Consider the following 19,925-nt stretch of genomic DNA (forward strand, 5'->3'; position numbering starts at 1 on the left):
AGTATACCTGAGGGAGCATCTCCACCCCCATTGTTCTGCCTGGACACCGAGGTCCAGTTCCGATGGCCTTCTGGCGGTTCCATCACTGTGAGAAACCAAGTTACAGGGAACCAGGCAGAGGGCCTTCTCGGTAGTGGCACCCACCCTGTGGAACGCCCTCCGGTCTGACTTTTAGAAAACATCTGATGGCAGCTCTGTTTAGGGAAGTTTTTAATATTTGATTCTATTTTTAATATTTGGTTGGGAGACGCCCAGAGTGGTTGGGGAAACCCAGCCAGATGGGCGGGGTATTATTATTAATAATAATAATAATAATAATAATAATAATAATAATAATAAATAAGTGACTTACATGCATAGGACTGGACTAGTAGGTTGCAGTCTTAGACACACTTACCAGCATTAAAGTCTGTGTCACCTTTGAGTAAACTTGCCTGGAAAAGGTGCTAAAGAACATAAAAAGAGGCTGCTGGATCAGGCTATCTAGTCCAGCATCCTGTTCTCACAGTGGTTGAAAAGATGCCTGTGAGAAACCTGCAAGCATGATCTGAGCACAAGAGCGCACTCTCACCATAACCATCATGGTCAGGAGCCATGAATTTGTCTAAACCTCTTTAAAGTCATCCAAATTGGAGCCTTCCAGTTGGTGGGCAAGCCTATAGCACAAAATTTCATTGCTGGTCCCACTTCTGGCATTGTTTCTCCCTAAATTATATTGTGTTGCGAGTTTTGTTTTTAGAAAGCCCATGTTTGATTTCTTTCCGTGCTCTTCCCTGTATATTAACTATGCAGTTGCTTTCTTTAGGCCATGAAGGAGACTCCTGCTTGAGGTCTTCCGACTGCACTGAGGGCTTTTGTTGTGCTCGCCATTTCTGGACCAAAATTTGCAAGCCTGTCTTGCACCAGGGGGAAGTGTGCACCAAGCAACGCAAGAAGGGGTCCCACGGCTTGGAGATTTTCCAGCGATGTGACTGTGCCAAAGGGCTGTCATGCAAAATCTGGAAAGATGCCACTTACTCTTCAAAAGCGAGGCTTCACGTGTGCCAGAAGATCTGATGGTGGACTGGGAGACTGTCATTCACAGGCCGTGAAGAACTGGCAAAATGTACACATTGCAGCATCGTAGAATGCAAGGATTGTAAATAAGAAACAAATTGCCAAAGTGTCCATTGTCGTGGGAAGAAACAACACCCCAAACTGAATTATATTTCTGCCCTGGAGGTGAATACGGTGGCAGCTGGCCTTTGATTTGTGACGTGGTGCCTCTCTGCCAATGCTGCCAGACATTTGTGGAAAAGCGCCGCACCAATGACATTTGACATTTAACTCATGTTTGACGTATGGCTTTGTGAATTCTCCACATTGGTTGTGGTTAGGTTCCCCCCCCCCCCATTATGATTGTAAAATATTGCTATATGACATATTTACAACACAAAGCAGTGCTTTGCCAAATGACTTTTCTATCGGCACCTTCTTGGGTACTGAACAAAAAACCATGTTAGTAAACTGAAGCTATCAGAGGCCAAGGGGAAAGTTACCATACATGTCTTTATCTGTTAACATTACCCATGAACAACCAAAGGCTGTCACCTGAATGAGAAATCTTCTCCTGTCAAACAAGGGCTACATATGGAAGACTGCAGTGCAAATGGAAAAATCTCACTCATTTCACAAACACACACAAACACACACAACACACGTGCCTGGCAAAATCTGCCTTGAACAGAGGTAATAAAGCAGGAATGATGTTTTCAATTTGCATACTGTTAAGCATTTGGACCACAACACCCAAATAATTTCATCTTCATAGCCAATGGCTTCTTTTTGTCTCAGTTTACTGCTAGCACACAGGGGGCTAACAGAGAAAAAAGCAAAGTGTCCCTGAATGCATTCTGAGCAGAATTGTATGCTGAGCTGCTAGCTGTAAATAGTGGGGAATTGTGGGTTGTATTGTGAACTATTTTTCAGCTTTGCCTCTGGCGGAGGCATCCAGCGTCCATTGACTGTGTGTACTACTAAATAACAGCATCAACAGGGCTTTCAGTACAGATCTTCTGTGGTTTGGAGAACTTAAAATGGAAGCATCCTATGCCAGCCGCAACAGGGGTGGAATGAAAAGAAAACAAGATGGACATGGAGGCCCAAAGTGTGATCAGCAAATGACATCACATGATACAATATAACAACTCAGACTTGCAAATATTTGGAATGTGGATATTATCACTTGCTACTGGATTCCCATTGACTGTAGTGGATACCAGTGTTCACTATCACCGCCACAGTATTAATGGACTGACAAAGATGAATGGTGACCTGTTCAGTCATTCTACCACCACCCTTCTAACACTCTTGCATTTTCTTTTACTATACTCACTTATTTTTCAAATGTGTTATTTGTGTAAGCATTGGAGCCTTGAAAAGGGGTAGGATCACTCTCCAGGAAATATTGTTGATTGGAGAAGAGAATGGTATTCCTTTTTTTAAATGCTACTCAGAGGCGGTGTGTGTGTGTGTGTGTGTGTGTGTGTGTCTCTGTGTGTGTTAGACTGAGTTTTTCCTGCTACCATGTGCCATGTGATCGATCGTATCTATGTGAAAATGAAGTATCTGAAGCAGTCTAATGAAAAAGGGATTCCCTGGCTATCTCACTTTCCACAAGCCATATTTTCCTGGCTTCCCACAGCCACCTTATGACAATGTGCCATTAAAATTATGGTCTATTTGTAACCAGTATCGAAATTTCTCAGTAAACGCAAGCCTTATGCTACATTTTCTTTATCTCTATTTTTTTTTAAAGTAACTCTCATATATTTGTGAATAAGGAGAATGATTTATCATGTCATTATCAAACCACAGGGTTGGAAGGTACCTAAAATTATCTAGGAGCATGTGTCTACACTACAAATAGAAACTGGATTTGAACCAGTCCATTTGCTGTGGCTTCTTCACTAACTGTCCTTTAGGGAGAGTGCTGAAAATTATTCTAAGATTCTACTTTGATGGACTTCAAAGAAAGCCATGCCAATGAAATAGTTTTAAGAGCATAGTGCATATATATCCTGGGTCCAGCCCTTTGACCTCAGGCCTTAGTATCAACACCACTGCACAATATTTGGGATAATGTACACTGTCTCAGGCAAGGGCAAGGAACCTGTGGCCTGCCTAGTGCTACTGGACTACCAATGGCTATCCTCCTTGACCCTTGGCCATGCTGTCTGGGGCTGATGGGTGTTGAAGTCCAGCAACATTTGGAGGACCAGTGGCTTGGGGAGCATACTGAGTGAGAAAACAGTGGTGGGAAAATGGCAGACTAACCTCTCTCTTTCCATGCACAAGTTCATTCGAAAATTCAGCCTTCTGGTTTTGTTTTTCATTGAAAAACAGCTAGGTCTTCATTTCTAGCATTTGTCTACAACATGTAGTTTGCCTGTTGATAGCAACATATCAGTAGCTAAGGACAGAAGGAAACTAACTAAGATTAGTATGCCCATGGTTATATTTTTCTAAATAATAATATTATTTACAAAGGACTATGTAAACTCCAAAATGCAAAGGCTTAATTCTGTATCTCACTGGGACTTATTTTAAGGCTGAGTACAGGAAACTGTGATTGGCTTACTTTAGTGGAGAGGTGGGAAACCTCTTCCACCTCTCTTACCATTATCTCTGTGCTGCCTAGAGGTAGAGATCCCCAGTTTCCTCCCCACTGCACCACATGGAGAACTACATGGCTCTACTGCAATGAAAACAAGACTAAGGCTGGAAAAATGTACAGTTTCAATAAGACATTTTCATTTCTGACCTCCCTTAAGGGATGGAAGTGCGTATCTGAAATCCTTTTGCCTCTGTGAGACTACAGGAAGGAGTCGGTGTCCCTCAGCTCAGCCAAAGTAAAGCTCCCACTCATTTAAGCATTATCTGATGGCTTCTGCATGCCCTTCCCATAATTCTCCTGCAAGAACTAGCATTTGAAGTAATTTATTTACAGGAAATGTTTAATGAGATGTATTTTCTTATAGAAGATATTTCGTACAGAAAGCTTTTTGCAGCAAACTATACTTGCAACTTGTCGACTTTGTAATTTAGAAAGAAATGTATAAAAAGATTAAATATATTAAAATGTCCCTTTGCCCACATTTGTCTTTGTATTTTTTGCTCATTTCCTCACATTCGGGGCATGCCAATGCAGCACCTGAGGCCCTCCCTGTACCCACAGAGTCCTCTTCCACTGCTGAAACAATTAAAAAACAAAGATCACTTGAGCTGTCACCCTAAAATGGGGTTGCCGGTTGGGGAGGAAGAACCGAAAGTGGTCAAATCCAATGACTTACTGAGCTCGTTTTGGCAGGGTGGAAGTGAAATGATAGGAACAGCCTTCTTCTCCTCTGTCCTTTTCTGGTTTTCTTTTGTTTTAATCCAATTTCTCTCCCACTGAGGAGCAAATTATGCCAGTCAGCAGATTTTTAACATACTCTCTGCATGGAGGAGGAGTGAGGGCCTTTTCCTTTCTCTCATCTGGCCCTCACATCCTTCCCACCTCCCTCCCTCAAATGCCCCACCTAGAAATGTGGCCGCCCCATCTAAATAGGAAGTCTGAGCTGGAAGGCTGAAGCTTTTGTTGCTTGTGAAATTCCTCTTGCCAACAGAGAAGAGTGGACAGGAGTACCGGTAATGTGTTTCCTACTGCTGTTGTTAATTCCCAAACAAACATGGACTTCCTTCAGATAACCCCAGTTTCACTGCAAATAAGAAAACATCATTTATTGTTTACCATCTTTTTAAGTGTACCCCTGGGCTCAGAATTTAAGCATGTTTTAACATCAAGGCCAGGGAAATATTTGTGCAAAATATTTGTATAAACAACCACCCTTATCTTTTCACCTCCCAGTATTGCCTTATGGAATGCATCTGATTCTGAAGAAAAAGGGGCCTTATTTCTTTCCGACTTCAACCCACAAGAGCAAGACCCATCAGGATTTAGCCCACAGGCTGCACACTTCAAACAACTCACAATCAGATAATTGAGACTTATCTTCTCTCTATGTCAGGCATCATCCTCCCTCAGACTGAACCCCCAAGTTTCATAAAAGCTGTGTTTAACTTTAAAAAAAAATCCAAAATCCAAAACATATACCATTTGGTTTGGGAAGATCATCCCCAACACGGACTGATTTCTACAGTAACTAATTTGATGAAGATGAGACAAAGGGAAATATTACAAGACAGCTGTATGGTGAGCAATAGACTGTGCAAACAATATTCATCAAATTTATAAAACTAAATGCAGATACGTTTTGTCTGGGGCCTGTTTTTCAGAGGGTGTAACTGACACCATTCAAATTGCACTGGCATTTCCAATCACAATTCAGTGAACTGAGTCCCTAGCTATATAAAGTCACAAACTCTGGGAGTGGGCAACTTGGAAGAATTGCCTTCTCCCACGTAAGTTTGGTCAAAAAGTACAATCATTATCAGAGGCTTTGTCCTATTTCCATTTCTCAGCTGGCTGGAAAGTGGGACAGGACCTTTTCAGTTTTGGCACCCAGATTGCGGAATTATGCTCTGCAAGAAGCCCAACCGACTCATTATTTACTGGCATTTTGCTGTGTTGACTCATTCAGTGTTCTTCGTTTCTTTCTCCCCTTCTGCAATCTTAACATCTGGTTGTTGGTTTTCATCTGGGTTCTTTGTTTTAATCGCTTTACCAATTGTATGTTATTTTAACTGGCTTTTGTGAGCCATGTTGGAATGGGGCTGAAAATATAAATATTTTCATAAATAAATATGTTTCCAGCAATATGTCTCTGCTCATTTTCAGCTCAGTGGCTGGGGGGTGGGGGGTGGGAGGTGGGATTCAAATTTTGTCACAGTTTTTTAAGCAGTTCAAATTATATCAATTGCAAGGAAGATTTAGAAGAGAGCAACACCTCCCCCCCCCCCAATATCTTGGTTCTGGTCCTGAAATGCAACCTATAAAACACATTTAAAATGAAAATATTTTGACTTGAACATTTGAACTTACAACCTTATTGCAGAGAAAACAGAAGCCTTGGGTTCCTTTAATCATTACAACAGACTGTTAGCCCTCAAGTGGTTAATATATTTTCTGTCCGAACACTAAGTGCTTTGTGAACAATAATTGCCCCACACGTTATGAAAATCTTATGTGAAAAGTCAGTTCTGTGTAGGACATTTCACAACTGCCATATCAAATGTGATAGTCATATTAATTACTACATGAGCACATAACACTTTATAAATATGTAAAACCTGATGATATATGTGTGGGGATTTCTGATTCTTGCTCTGTATGAACTGACCCCCAAACCGCTGTCCTTGTTTTAATGCTTTAAGCAACCCATCTTGTGCTCTATAATCTACATTACAATCAGATTATATGCATATTTACTCTGAGGTCCTGCTATGGTCAACAGGACTAAACTTAAGAACAGCATTGCAAAATCAGTTCTAAAATTGTGGCTTAGGCTGCAAACCTATAAACACTTAGTTGGGAATAAGCCTCAATGAATTCAGTGGGGTTAATTCTGAGTAGACATGAGCAGCATTGCGCTGTAAGGCTGCAATTCTGTGCTTACTTATTGTGGTGTAAGTTCCAAATAATTCAAATAATAACAACTTTGGCTAAGCATGAAAAGGATTGGACCACACAGCCCCATTCTGTTGCTTTTATCACCTTGGACTGCTGTGTATCCATTTCCTGTGGCTTGACCTCTGGAGAAGGCTAAGAAAATGGCACGAAATTGACATGAAATTGATATGTATTTTTAGACGCCGTGCTGGCACATATCTTTGAAACAATCGGAAGTAAAGATGATAATAGGAAATCACTAACATTTAATACCAAATGACTTCTGAAACAGCCACGAACTTGCAGTTGTCCTTTGTTCCTTGGAGTGAGTAGCCACTGCATGTTCTATAAAGGGTTGAAGAAATTATGGCCTGCTCCCACCAGCCTCAGTCAGCATGGCTAATGCCCAATGATATCTGAGGGGCCACACATTCTCTATTCCTGCTATAAAAAGCTACCGGTACTTCTCAACATTTAGTCTGAGGAACCCAACATCCTACCACTTTCGACTGCAATCAGGGAACGGAATCCAAGAAGCAATACAGATGAATGGCCAAGCAGGAAATTTGATAAAAGCAGGAAATGTAGCTTTAAACCTGACTCCCTTGCTGGTGGTATCTCACCCTCACACAGTCACACTCCTGTTGCTAACCACCACTGGGTTTGACCATGACGCATGTATGCAGCAAACCACATGGTGTCCCCAGAGGCAGATATGGGGGCAATGTGAGAGCCAATGTGGTGTAGTGGTTAAGAGCGGTGGACTCGTAATCTGGTGAACCGGGTTTGCGTCCCCACTCCTCCACATGCAGTTGCTGGGTGACCTTGGGCTAGTCACACTTCTCTGAAGACTCACAACCTCACTCACCTCTCAGAGTGTTTGTTGTGGGGGAGGAAGGGAAAGGAGATTGTAAGCTGCTTTGAGACTCCTTAGGGTAGTGGTAAAACAGGATATCAAATCCAAACTCTTCTTCTTCGATGGCAGAGGGGTCAGCAGCACTGGCTGCCTGAGGGACAGGTTGCAAAATTACCGCATCTGCTGACACGCCGTGTTTGTTTATTTTGCTTCTTTTTGAAATATGGCAACCCCAGTTTCTACAGCTGTTCCTTCTTCTCCTTAACCACCTAACCACTTTTGAAACCCAGGAGTAATTTCTTGTGTGATATATGATTTATTAAATAGTGGGTGGACATAGCTGATGGCACAGAGATTTCTCCAAGTGGTTCTTTATAAATAAGCTGGAATTGAACTGAACAGCAAACAGCTCAGCCGGCCTGCTTTTATAAGCAGCAGGCTGTCAACATCGTAACAACAACAACCCAGGGTTTCCTGCCTAAATTAACTGATGTGGACCTGAGTGAAAACTATATACACGATACCCCTGGTGGCCAGGGTGAGAACTTTAATACATAACATGATTCGAGGCTCAGGGCATTGTTGTGGGGTGGGGGAGCAGAAATCACAGGGGTATGAAGTACAGGTGGAATCTTTTGTGTGCCTGGCTAGTGGCCAAGCCCTCATATCTGCTTGAAAAAGAAGATAAGAGTGGTGGCCATCTATGGCCCTGACAGATTAACCCCAAAAGGAACATGGCTATCAACAACAAAAAAAGTTCCACCAGCCTTGCTTCTCGGGTTAAACCGGCTGGCATAGAAACTCGTGACCTAACTATAAATGAAATGAGGGGGAAATACAGAATCTTAGCAGGGCAGTTGGGGCTGATTGGGAAAATATGAAAACGGGGGGCAGGGAGTAAACAAATCTCTGGCAACACAGACTTTTACCAATTCAGCCTTTGCATCCCATCCCTGTTGCATAGCTATTTTTAAAGTACAGTGGTGCCCCGCAAGTCGAATGCCTCGCAAAACGAAAAACGCGCAAGACGAAAGGGTTTTTCGGTTTTTGCGTCGCTTCGCTAGACGATTTTCCCTATGGCCTTGCTTCGCAAGACGAAACGTCTTGCGAGTTCTTGTGAGTTTGTTTCCTTTTTCTTAAAGCCGCTAATAGCCGCTAAGCCGCTAATAGCCGTGCTTCGCAAGACGAAAAAACCGCAAGACGAAGAGACTCGCGGAACGGATTAATTTCGTCTTGCGAGGCACCACTGTATAAACAGCAGGAGATATTACATGTTGCATGCAGTTGGGCCTTCACGCAGGAGAAAGGTGCTATTCAGTGATCATTTCCTTTAAGATACAAACCAAGGGACTCACATGCACACTCACACACCCACACACCCACACACCCACACACCCAGAGAAAGAGAGAGAGAGAGAGAGAGAGAGAGAGAGAGAGAGAGAGAGAGAGACTTCCTAAGAACAAAAAGAAAGAAAACCAAACCAAACTGTGGTGGGGTTGAGCATTGCCACCACCATGGCTTCCTTTGTGTCATGGCTGCCCACATAGCTGTCAACTTTTCCCTTTTCTTGCGAGGAATCCTATTTGGAATAAGGGAATTTCCCTTTAAAAAAGGGAAAAGCTGACAGCTATGCTACCCAGGGATAAAATGTGGAATCTGTTTCCAGTACTGACTCCTGGAGTATGTGAGAAAAAATTCCTCTGAGCATGGGGAGAGTGCATATTCTCATATTGATAAATTAGAGCTTATTCCCCCTGTTCTGGAAGTTTCAGTTATTTAGAGTTTGTGACTGTTGCATGAGTGTAATTACTTGCAACGCCCTCCTAGAAATAAATGTTTCTGTCACCAAATACAAACCCACTATTAGTTGTGGAGAATTGACTGTTGCATACAGTTTCTCCTGAAAGAGAATATGATCTTGAATCAGAGAGGCTACTTTTTAAGTAAATAGAGGAGGACCCACATGGATAAAAAAAGATGACAGAAAAAGTAATAGCAGGCAACAGGAAAATAAACAGTAGTTTTTAAAAGTTCATCTACTCTTTTCTGGACAGCTCTTCATATTTCCTATTGATCTTAAAAGTGTTACGAAACATGGATGTTGCCAGAGAAAATGGGTAGTTGCTGGAACAGCCAGAGAAGGCAATTTTATTGCTATATTTTTGCAGCATCATAATAGCAACATGTGAATTTACACTGGCTTGCAGCACAATATAAAATACCACAGCTCAGTTTTAAATTTTTATTGTCAGGAGAAGGAGGGCATGAACTGTTCTGATGGATAGTTCCCCTTTTTAAAAGATTTATAACAAACCACAAGATTTGGTTTGGAACCCAATTTGGTGCTTTGGAAAACAGCTTGATTTGGTTCAGGCCAGTTCAGAAGATGAGTGATTTGGTTCAGATCCAAATCCAAATCACAATTCAGAAAATTCCAATTGCATGACTCCACATTCACCATCATGGGGAATTTTTAAAACGGCTATTTTTTCACTGGTTGACAAGATTGGATGAAATTTGGGGTGGGGGGATGCAGGCATTTTAGCTTCTCTAGAGTGGATGAAGCCTGCTAAATCCAAACATTTTTTTTAAATAGCCAACTTTAATTTGTCTTTAAAAAACAACAACAACGGACCAAATTGGATTACATTTGCAGACCTCTTACATGGGAATGAATTCTGCCATATTTCAGAAGGATAGTCACAGTGATTTTCCTGCAATGGCAGCATTTACAGTTTTGAGGTGATTTTAAAAAAAGACTAAAGACTAAAACATATTGTTTTATGTGCAATATGTACAAAAAAAGCACACATCAAAGAGGTGCCCCTAGGTAAGAAATCTGCAATGTTTCAGAAGGATAGATATCATCCTGCATCCCCTACACACACACACACACACACACACACACACACGACAGTTCCAGTCTCAGAAGTTGACTGAATTGATGAAGTGTTCAATGATTCAGTTCAGGGCACTTCAGAAAGATCCTGCTTTGGCTTGAACTAGCACTGATTCATTCCCAAGTGTCCCTCTTTGACTTCTGATTTTGGATTCTGATATCTGATGCACACCCTTAATTTCTATCTACAGTGGTACCTCGGGTTACAGACCATAACTGTCAAAGTTTTCCTTTTTTTAAGGGAAATTCCCTTATTCCTAATAGGATTCCTCTCAAAAAAAGGGAAAAGTTGACAGCTATGTTACAGGCGCTTCAGGTTACAGACGCTTCAGTTTATAGACTCTGCTAACCCAGAAATAGTACCTCAGGTTAAGAACTTTGCTTCAGGATGAGAACAGAAATTGCGCAGCTGCAGCGCAGCGGCGGCGGGAGGCCCCATTAGCTAAAGTGGTACTTCAGGTTAAGAACAGTTTCAGGTTAAGAACGGACCTCCGGAATGAATTAAGTTCTTAACCCGAGGTACCACTGTATCACTTATCTGAATATCAAAACAGATCCCATGGTGCCAAAAGCTCAAGCACTCTGGACTTAATCATATCAACATAACTTTCTCACATCCACAATTTTTCAAAAAACAATAAGCATCTGAGCCTGGACTGGTTAAGTGAATATTGTTAAAGGACATCTCCATCTCTTATAGGGAGAGATCTTCCTTTTAGCCTACAATGACTTTAGCAATCAACCCCCATACCTGGTACAGTCAGCTTCAAAGTTCATTTCCCCATTGATTGGACCCAAATGTACAAGTGCCATTAAGCTTCATGCCCCATCCTTGTGTCAGTATTTTCATCCTTCCCATTGCAAGGATCACCTGATCATGTTGTTTTACTTTCATTCTATGAGAAAGGATGGGGCAGAAGCTACTCTTCGAGACTTCCATCTCTAGTAATGCAAGACTTTTCCTTTGATCTGTCTAGAGACAGGATGGCTGTATGAGAGCTGCTTCTCTCGTACATGTTTGTTATGTTCTTTTATTTTTTTAATTAGGAGAAATAAATTAGGTATGCCACAAAACCTCCACAGCTTTGCTTCCATTTACTCTGCTGCATTTGGGTGCTCATATCAGCAGATGTGAGTCCACAGCACCAGGACCTATTCCTTGGGAATGGTGTGTTGCTGTTCCTGCGGTCCTGTGATGGGAAGGTCAGAGAATGTGCTCCCATCGCCCAGCCTATGCAGGCTCTGAAGATGTGGGCTGAACATGAGTGTACAGAAACCTTGATGGGCTAAGACTCGCAAAACAAAGTCCAGCTTACCAAAGGGTCTCAGAGAGGCTCTGAGAGCAGCTCCAGACTTCTTCACAAAAGGCCAGAGGGACAATTCACTTGATTGCAACTTCCATCATCCCTGACTATACGCCATATTAGCTAGTACTGGTGGGATTTAATACCCAGAAGGCCACAGGTTCCCCATCACTGTTCCAGATGATATGTGAACTGTGTGATTATATTCCATGTGTGTTTATGTATGTGTTTAATTTCTTAAATAGCACCCAAAGGGAAGCCCTGCCCCCTGCGTCATGGTCCCAATGAACATTGTCTCCCGATCCCCTAAAGCTTCATTTTCTATAAATTGCTGAAACATATGTATTTTTCTGTCGGTATGCATGCATGCAGTAATGATCAGTGGTTTCTCTTCAGAAATGGACCTGTTGTTTTACAGAACAGACTAGGGAAGCTTTCATCCTGTCCTGCTGCTACCATGAAGTATTGATGGGCCATTGAATGCCTAGCACTGACAGTTATGATATATTCTTTACCACATTGTTTTCATTTCACTGCACCTCTGGACTTTCCAGTTCGAGCCAAAGCTGTAGGTGTGCCAAAACAGCTCAGGGAACTCTGTCTCTTCATAGTATTTCCAGTCGGATAGAAAGATAAAAATTTCCAAACTGAAGATGAATCTTAGAAGGATTCATATAAATGGTTGAGTCTAGGGATGTAGAACCTGTGGCCCTTGAGATGTTTCTGGACAAGAACTGCCATAATCCCTGACCACGGACTATGATGGCTTGGGCTACTGGGAGTTGGGAGTGTAGCAACATCTAGAAGACTACAGGTTTCTCTTCCCTGATTTAGTCCTACACAGGTGATTTACTCACGCATTGTGCCATGTATAAGAACAACAACAACAACAATTTTATTATTTATACCCCGCCAATCTGGCTGGGTTTCCCCAGCCACTCTGGGTGGCTTCCAAACATATCAAAACATAATAAGATGTTAAAATCTTCCCAAAACAGGGTTGCATTCAGATGTCTTCTAAAAGTCAGAGAGTTTGTTTATTTCTTTGACATCTGATGGGAGGACGTTCCACAGGGACGGCACCACTGCTGTGAAGGCCCTCTGTCTGGTTCCCTGCAACCTCACTTCTCGCAGTGAGGGAACTGCCAGAAGGCTCGCAGAGGTGGACCTCAGTGTCCAGGCTGAACGATGGAGGTGGAGATGCTCCTTCAGGTATACTGGGCCGAGGCCATTTAGGGTTCTATAAGTCAGACCAACACTTTGAATTGTGCTTGGAAACATGCACCTCTAATGTCATTGTGCTGACTAGCCACATCCCCCAATGTTTATTCATTCGGTCCACACATCAGCAGGGAGAGAGCTTTCACGTTTACAGAGGCACATGCAAGCCTCCATCTGCCTGCAGATGTTTGCACTGTGTGCAGCTGTGTGTGCAGATGCCAGGGGTTGAGGCTAGTGACATCAAAGGTGTGGTCGCTTAGCATGGCTCCATTCCTTGCTCATGTATTGGCAGCTGTGATTGGCTACACATTCCTGCTGCACACCCACTCCATGTATGGATACCTAGATGTATTCTTCAGAATTTATGCATTCTCCTTGGCTAACACCAAGGTACCCAGGCAGCACCAAAACTAAGAATCAGCTCTAAGTATCCCATCTCTTGTGCAAAAGGTTGTGCTCAAGCACCTTGATTAAACAGCTGAGTTTATCAACTGCTGGGAGCTCACTGGTGAAAGTCACTGATTCTGCAAATAGATCAACACATTGACCAATATGCAGATAAACTCTGGGGCTTTTGTTTTAGCTCCAAACGAGACATGATGTTATTGCATTTTTTTGTTAATAACAGCCATGAGGAAGCCCAGGCAGCTTCGATACCATGGGGGATAGCAAGGGGGAGTTTAACTCTTTCTCTCTCTGCTACAGTCCTGACAACAATCTCCTCTCTGGACCAGCTACTTCTATCTCAAGGGAAGCTTCTATTGGCACCATGGCATCAAGGGGAACTTCTCATTACTCCTGACAATTATATTTACATAGTTCATGTCACATATAGCTTTAGTTTTACCACTGTACCAATAGATAGTGCTATGGTTCGTCTGGTTCATCACCTTTAAGCAATGGGTAGAATAACTTAACAGAAGTCAAATAAAAACACATTAAGAGGTAACTTCAAGTTGCCGCTAGTACTATGTGAACAGCTGGCTGCAAAAATCACAGGATATCTGTCAGTTAGACAAAGATCTGAAATGATACTGTGGAGTTTGTGGCCAAAACTGAAAGCCAGAAACTTGTGTTATTGGTTTTCTGGCATCCTCCAGAACCTCTCTCCCCATTAGTTTATCTGATCCTATCATTTCTCAAGTCCAGCACTACATCTAACACTTCCTATCATTTTTTCCTGAGGTTGTGACCTAGAAATTTGCATTGGGCTAAATTAAGGGAAGTCCAGAGTGCAAAGAGGAACTCAGGGCAAGAGTTTCAGTCAGAGCAAAGGCAACCATGTGCAACGTGATCTTCTGTATCTCCCCTGTACAAAATGGAAGCTGACTTGGAGTCATTTGAAAAAAAGAATAATCTTGCATTCAGTAAGCCCTTTCATTCTTCTTCGCAGCGGCTTGAAATCTAAGTTCATATATAGCTAACCTTGTGTTTTCTGAACTCTTGGACTGGACAATTCAAATGTCATCATCATAATTGTACATGTCAGGAAAGCAACACAAATAAGAGGCATCCATCCAGAGCTTCAAATCTAATCAACATTTTCTCAGTCCCAGTTCAGGTTCCCTTTTCTGGTTTATGGTTTCATGAGACACTCCTGGCCACGGCAGGACTGCAACCCAATCTGTCTGACCAAGAAACCTGCAAGAGCTGAATCAAAGTCACTAAAACAAAAAAAGGGGGGTCCAAGAGAGCAGTGTTTGCTAGATGCATTCTTGGATTACTGAATACAGACAGTTTGGCCTAAACTTCTAACATTCCCAGGCCTAAACGCATTGGCCCTGGTCCAGAGAGAAGAGATCAGTGCCCGGAAATAGGCTTCTGTGCACAGATCCCTCCTAGAACACATGCAAGAGACTACTGCAGGAAGGGAAAGAAATTGACCACATCCATCATAATAATGCTTATCATTTATATAGCACTTCAGTGTTCAAATTGCTGCTCTGTGCTGAATATCTCTCTCCCTCTCTCCCCTTTTGAATCTGGCATCACCCCTGGTAGCAATGTGCGATGTGTTGTTAATGTTTACAAGCTGCAGTCAGCTAGTCTATAGGCTTGCTTCTTCCATATTTCTGCTCCTTCCATGAAGAGGTTGTTCTATCAGCCACAACTGAATCATCCACGCTGCTCTCCACAGGGAAAAATTCATCTGCAATTACCTTGGGGACTGTGACTGCAGAACAGGGGTGCTGTACCTGACAGCTTAGCACAGGGATTGTCAAAATGGAGCCCTGGAGGTTTTCCCCTGGTGCCCACAAAACCTCTGATCCCCCTGATGTCTTCTTGGCCATGAGATGGTGTGGGCTGCTGCTTTCTTCTCCCTTGAACGGTACACAGAGCTGAAGGAGGAAATTAGAAGAGTGACACTTTCCCACTTCCTCTTTCAGCTGTATGTATTTTTCCAGGTTTGGACTTATTCTGCTAGAGGTGGCTAGAAGGGGTCGAACCCATGGCACTCCCTAAAAAAATTTCAAATGTGCCCACAAGTATGAACAAGTTGTTTAGCATCTGTATCCTTCATACCTTCTATAGTTAGGGGGAGAGAACACACAGAATGAATGTACCTACAGCAGAGGCAGACCAGTAATCCTTGTGTTACCCAGCAGTTGGAAGGGCACCCTTGATGTCTTCTATTGACCCTGCCTGAAGTGTATTAAACAGAGATGAGCAGTCCCAGAGAGAGGCCATAGCTCAGGGACAGAGAACATGCACAGTTTCAGTCCTTGGCATATCAAGTTCAAAGGTATCAAAATGGGGAAAGACCATAGAGAGCTACTGTCAGGGAACTCCTAGGCAAAAAAAAAAAAAAAAGTCCAATGGTTGAAGCCAACGAAATCATTACACTCAGGGGATGATGTCTGCTTATGCCACAGAATGTCCCCTCCCTCTCCTCCCTGCATGCACCCCTCCCCAAATCTACTTTGGGGGTTCTCCCACTCTCCAGAGCATATGGGGGGGATGCATACAGAAGGAGGGGAGAAGGAGGACAGGAGGTCTAATGCAATATGTTCCTTATGATCCTGTTCCTTGTGTTCCTATCAGCTGCAGTTCATTGGAGCATCCAGGGGCATTCCTGTTAGAATTCCAGCTCCATGATTGCAGTCATAGGATTGTTGTCTATCATATGATGGTATATGTTTTGACTTCACAGAGTGGGAAGCAACAGAGACAGAATGTTTGTGTTATTGTGTTCCGTGAAGTGGGACTATTGTCCTTTGTTCTTTTCTCTTTGCTGTGTGATGCTAGAGAGAGAGGGAGCCATGTTGCAGTGCTCCGTGTGTGTTTATATGTAAATACAGTGGTACCTCTGGATGCGAACAGGATCCATTCCAGAGCCCCATTCGCATCCTGAAGCGAATGCAACCTGCGTCTGCGTGTGCACGGGTCGCTATTCGCTGCTTCCGCACACGGGCGTGACGTCATTTTGAGCATCTGCGCATGGGCGAGAGGCGAAACTCGGAAGTAATGTGTTCTGTTACTTCTTGGTCGCCATGGAGTGCAACCCGAAAACTCTCAACCTGAAGCATATTTAACCTGAGGTATGACTGTAGAGTAGATTAGCCAAAATGCTGAGTCGCTGAGGTCTGCCACGCAAGGTGTGCAAACTCTACAGATCCCTAAGTGTGCCGGTGTCGGTTGGCAGCGGTCGCTGTGATGTTTGGGCTGAAGAAAGCTTATGAAGCTCCTGAACGATCGACCAGGTGAGAGGGAACATGCCAGTAGGGGCATGTGTCTCTGCCAGGGTCCTACTCGAGTGTAGGCCAAACTCCTGACCGAGATACAACAGACTCTTCACAGATTACCAAGAGTGCCCTTAGAGGTAGGGGGTGAGATTGCAGCCTTCAACCTTTCTCCCACCTCCTACATGCAGACAAATTCTACTCTCATGTGATCTTTTCTCTTGGTTAGAGAACATACCTTTTCCAGGATTTATCAGCTGCGTGGGCAGATTCTACGAACTGCTTTCTGAAGTTATGCTGAATGAGCATAGAAAACAGTGGACAGGACAGTGGGTGTGCTGTGCTTCCACACAACCGACATTTATCAAATTGTATGAAGATGGCAATGGTCTCCCTTCATTTCTTGGTCAAAATGGACCACCTGGCGAATGCTTGCCCTCTAGAGGACAAGATGGTACAATATACTGGAAAATAAGTATGACAAACGGACAAAGATGCTTTTCAGAATATGACCGAGCAATTCAAAAGTGAGTCTATGCAGTTATCCATTGTGGATTCAACCTTCTCACAGGTTTAGTCAGTCTGCCAAACCTTCAGCAAAACTCACAAGCTGCTGTTGGCCACAGCTGCAGATTGCACTGTCCCAAAGGTGCAATTTGTGGTCATGTGCCGTATACCACCCTGGCTCAGTTTAAAAGTCCTGGCACCAGTTGAGAGCTTTGAGGATCAAGCTGAATGCTTGCCCAGTTCTTAGCAGCCTCCATTCCCACCACATGACACCAGATGCATTTAATATAGCTGGGATTCTAAAATGCTCCTAAAGTGCTGCCATGATTTAAATTGCATTTGCCGGACCCGGCAAGGAAGGTGGATATGCTGTAGATGGGACTTCCAGTCCCCATATTTCAAAAGAAATGATGCATGATAGTCATATGCTAAATATGGTTTGGAATATCATTTTCAAGCCATTGTCTGGAAAATGTGAGCAATCCACCACTCGCCCTGTTGAATGAAGACCAAGAGCTTGTGAATTAAACTGCTGTCAGTTGTCGAAGGGTGAAGACAGGTGCAATTTTGACCTGCCAGCTGCAGACAGAGCAAGTTCAATGCTTGCGAAGAAGCAGCCCAGACCACATTGCGATCATCCATTAAGAAATGGAAAAGTAATGGAGTGCTTTATAAAGAGAATGGGTGGCTTTTCACTCAAATCATCCTGGTTTGAATCCAGCCTCAGTCAAAGAGACTAGAACTTAATTTGATGATGTGATGGTAAAATATTCAGCTTGTATGATGCTCAATGGCCCAAGCCATACTGCCAGAAAAAATAAAGTTTCCCGCACAAGTCAACTTTGGTCCAAATGGCAGACTTTTATTTTATTGGATGGGGTGAGGAGGTAAAAAATGGGTGGGTGGGGGCTCAAGAAGAACACACATATTGGCTGAAATAATACTAATAATAAAGTTCTCCTGAAGTCCTATTGAAATGAATGAGACATAAATGAGTCACAACTTGTGCAACTGATTCCAATAAGGTTTAAGGACTCCTAACTTTCTCTGGATTTGAGATACCAGATTTTGGGTTGAGAAGATCAGAGAGAGAGAGAGAGAGAGAGAGAGAGAGAGAGAGAGAGAGAGAAACAGGCAGACATGGAGACAGGATGAGCCCCGTAGAAATTTGAAAGTACTGCTATGGGGGAACTGGTGCCCCAGTATGAAGAAACCTTCAAGGAATTGTGGGTCAACCTGCAAATGGAAAAAAGGACTCCTAGCCTCCCAGGCTTATCAGAGTTGAAAAGCAGGCTCTCATGAACAGAACATTTATCACTCGGTAGAGCAGAATGATTTCATTTATGACCCCTACAACACAGTCCACAAGGAGATGTGATGAATAAGCTGAGACATTCTGTTTTACAGACCTGTTGACTTTGCATTGTGGGGAACATTGAGCCAGTTGCAATGCCGATTAGAAACTGCACACCTGCACATTCTTAGACAGACAGGGAAATTCTGGGTCTTTAACTCTCTGATTTTGCCATTTTCTGCAAGAAACAAAACAAAAACTGTTTGTAATTTTTATAACACTTCCCCAATGAATGTGTATTTTTTTTTTTTGCATGATAACAATTCTTAATAGTAGTTTGCAGCAGAAGATTCCACAGAAGGCTTTGATTTTCTTTTTTAAAAGTATTTTAACAATTAGTTTACAATTAATTTTTATTGCATTATCTAAGGATGCAAAAAATAAAAAATAAAATCATGAGATTAGTTATCAGATTTTTTGCTTTCCAGCTCCACCCTTTTCCCAATTAAAAATCCCCCCTAAGTTGCTATGATGAAAATGAACAGGTAACATACCATTCTCTCAATGCCATGGCTGGTTGTGCTGAGCAATTGTGTTTTGGCTAAGCATTTGAGAGATCAAAACAGAGGACAAATGACCTGGACATGCCAATTTGTAGAACATCTCTAATAACAACCTTTTGCATCAGATTAATTATTAATACATCCAAATGATTTTGTGCAATATAATATGAATGGAGAGACATTTTACAATGCCCAATAATTAATTTGAATAAAACAGGATCAGGCTATAGGGTGTAGTGCAGTGGTCTTAAACTTTTTCAGAATCTATGTTTCGTGCTGCATTTTTCTGTTTTTGATTGATTGATTGATTGATTGATTGATTGTGATGGTGTTTTTTTTGCCTCTTTTTATTTTAGTCCTTTTTTATTTTGGCTTTGAGTGTGAGGTTTGTTGTATTGTTTGAAAATCGCAATAAATATCTTTTTTAAAAAATAAACTTTTTCAGAATCAAGAGTCACCTTTAATCCCAACTTTCAATATGTTTAATCTCGTATTCATCCACTTATATTTTCCTTTCCAACTTCCTACCACTTTCTACTTTACTCAACTGAGCCAGGAGTTCTTAAACACCCAATGCTGAGAGCAAATTCTCAGGGGAAGCCATTTTAGATTCTCCCACCCCACTTTCCATATGATATGACCTTCTGTCATTGTGTTGGGAGGAAACTTAACATGTATCCAGTGCTTTTTTCTGGGGGTATACAGGGGTACACATACCCCTAAACATTTTGTGAATCTTTGTACTTTTGTCCATTTACTGTATTTATTTTTCCCGATTTGAACTACAAAATGGTGATTTTCTTGAGTCAAAATGAGAGTACTCCTAAACATCTTTTTTGGGGGGGGGCACTGCACGTATCTCTATATCCTTCTTAGACAGGTTTGGTCAAGAATGAAGCTTTGTGGTGCAAAGAATTTGACACCACAGCTAAAGCATCCTGTTGATCTATACAAGGCCATTTGGTACCTTCTCAGTCTCCTTGTTTCTTGATTTCTCTGTCCTCGAACTGT

At 42.4% G+C, this 19,925-nt stretch overlaps 1 protein-coding gene across 1 annotated transcript in view; it reads left to right on the forward strand.

Moving 5' to 3' along the window:
* DKK2 (dickkopf WNT signaling pathway inhibitor 2) overlaps window positions 1-4,136 on the forward strand; it is a 67,200-nt gene extending 63,064 nt beyond the window's left edge. Inside the window, exon 4 of the mRNA XM_083756925.1 lies at window positions 806-4,136. Coding sequence (XP_083613051.1) covers window positions 806-1,056 — 251 coding nt within the window. The 3' untranslated portion in view covers window positions 1,057-4,136. The remainder of the gene's footprint in view (window positions 1-805) is intronic.
* The last annotated feature ends 15,789 nt before the right edge of the window (window positions 4,137-19,925 follow it).

This window comes from Podarcis gaigeae (genome assembly GCF_964106915.1).
Source record: "Podarcis gaigeae genome assembly, chromosome: 9".
Taxonomy (NCBI): Eukaryota; Metazoa; Chordata; class Lepidosauria; order Squamata; family Lacertidae; genus Podarcis; species Podarcis gaigeae.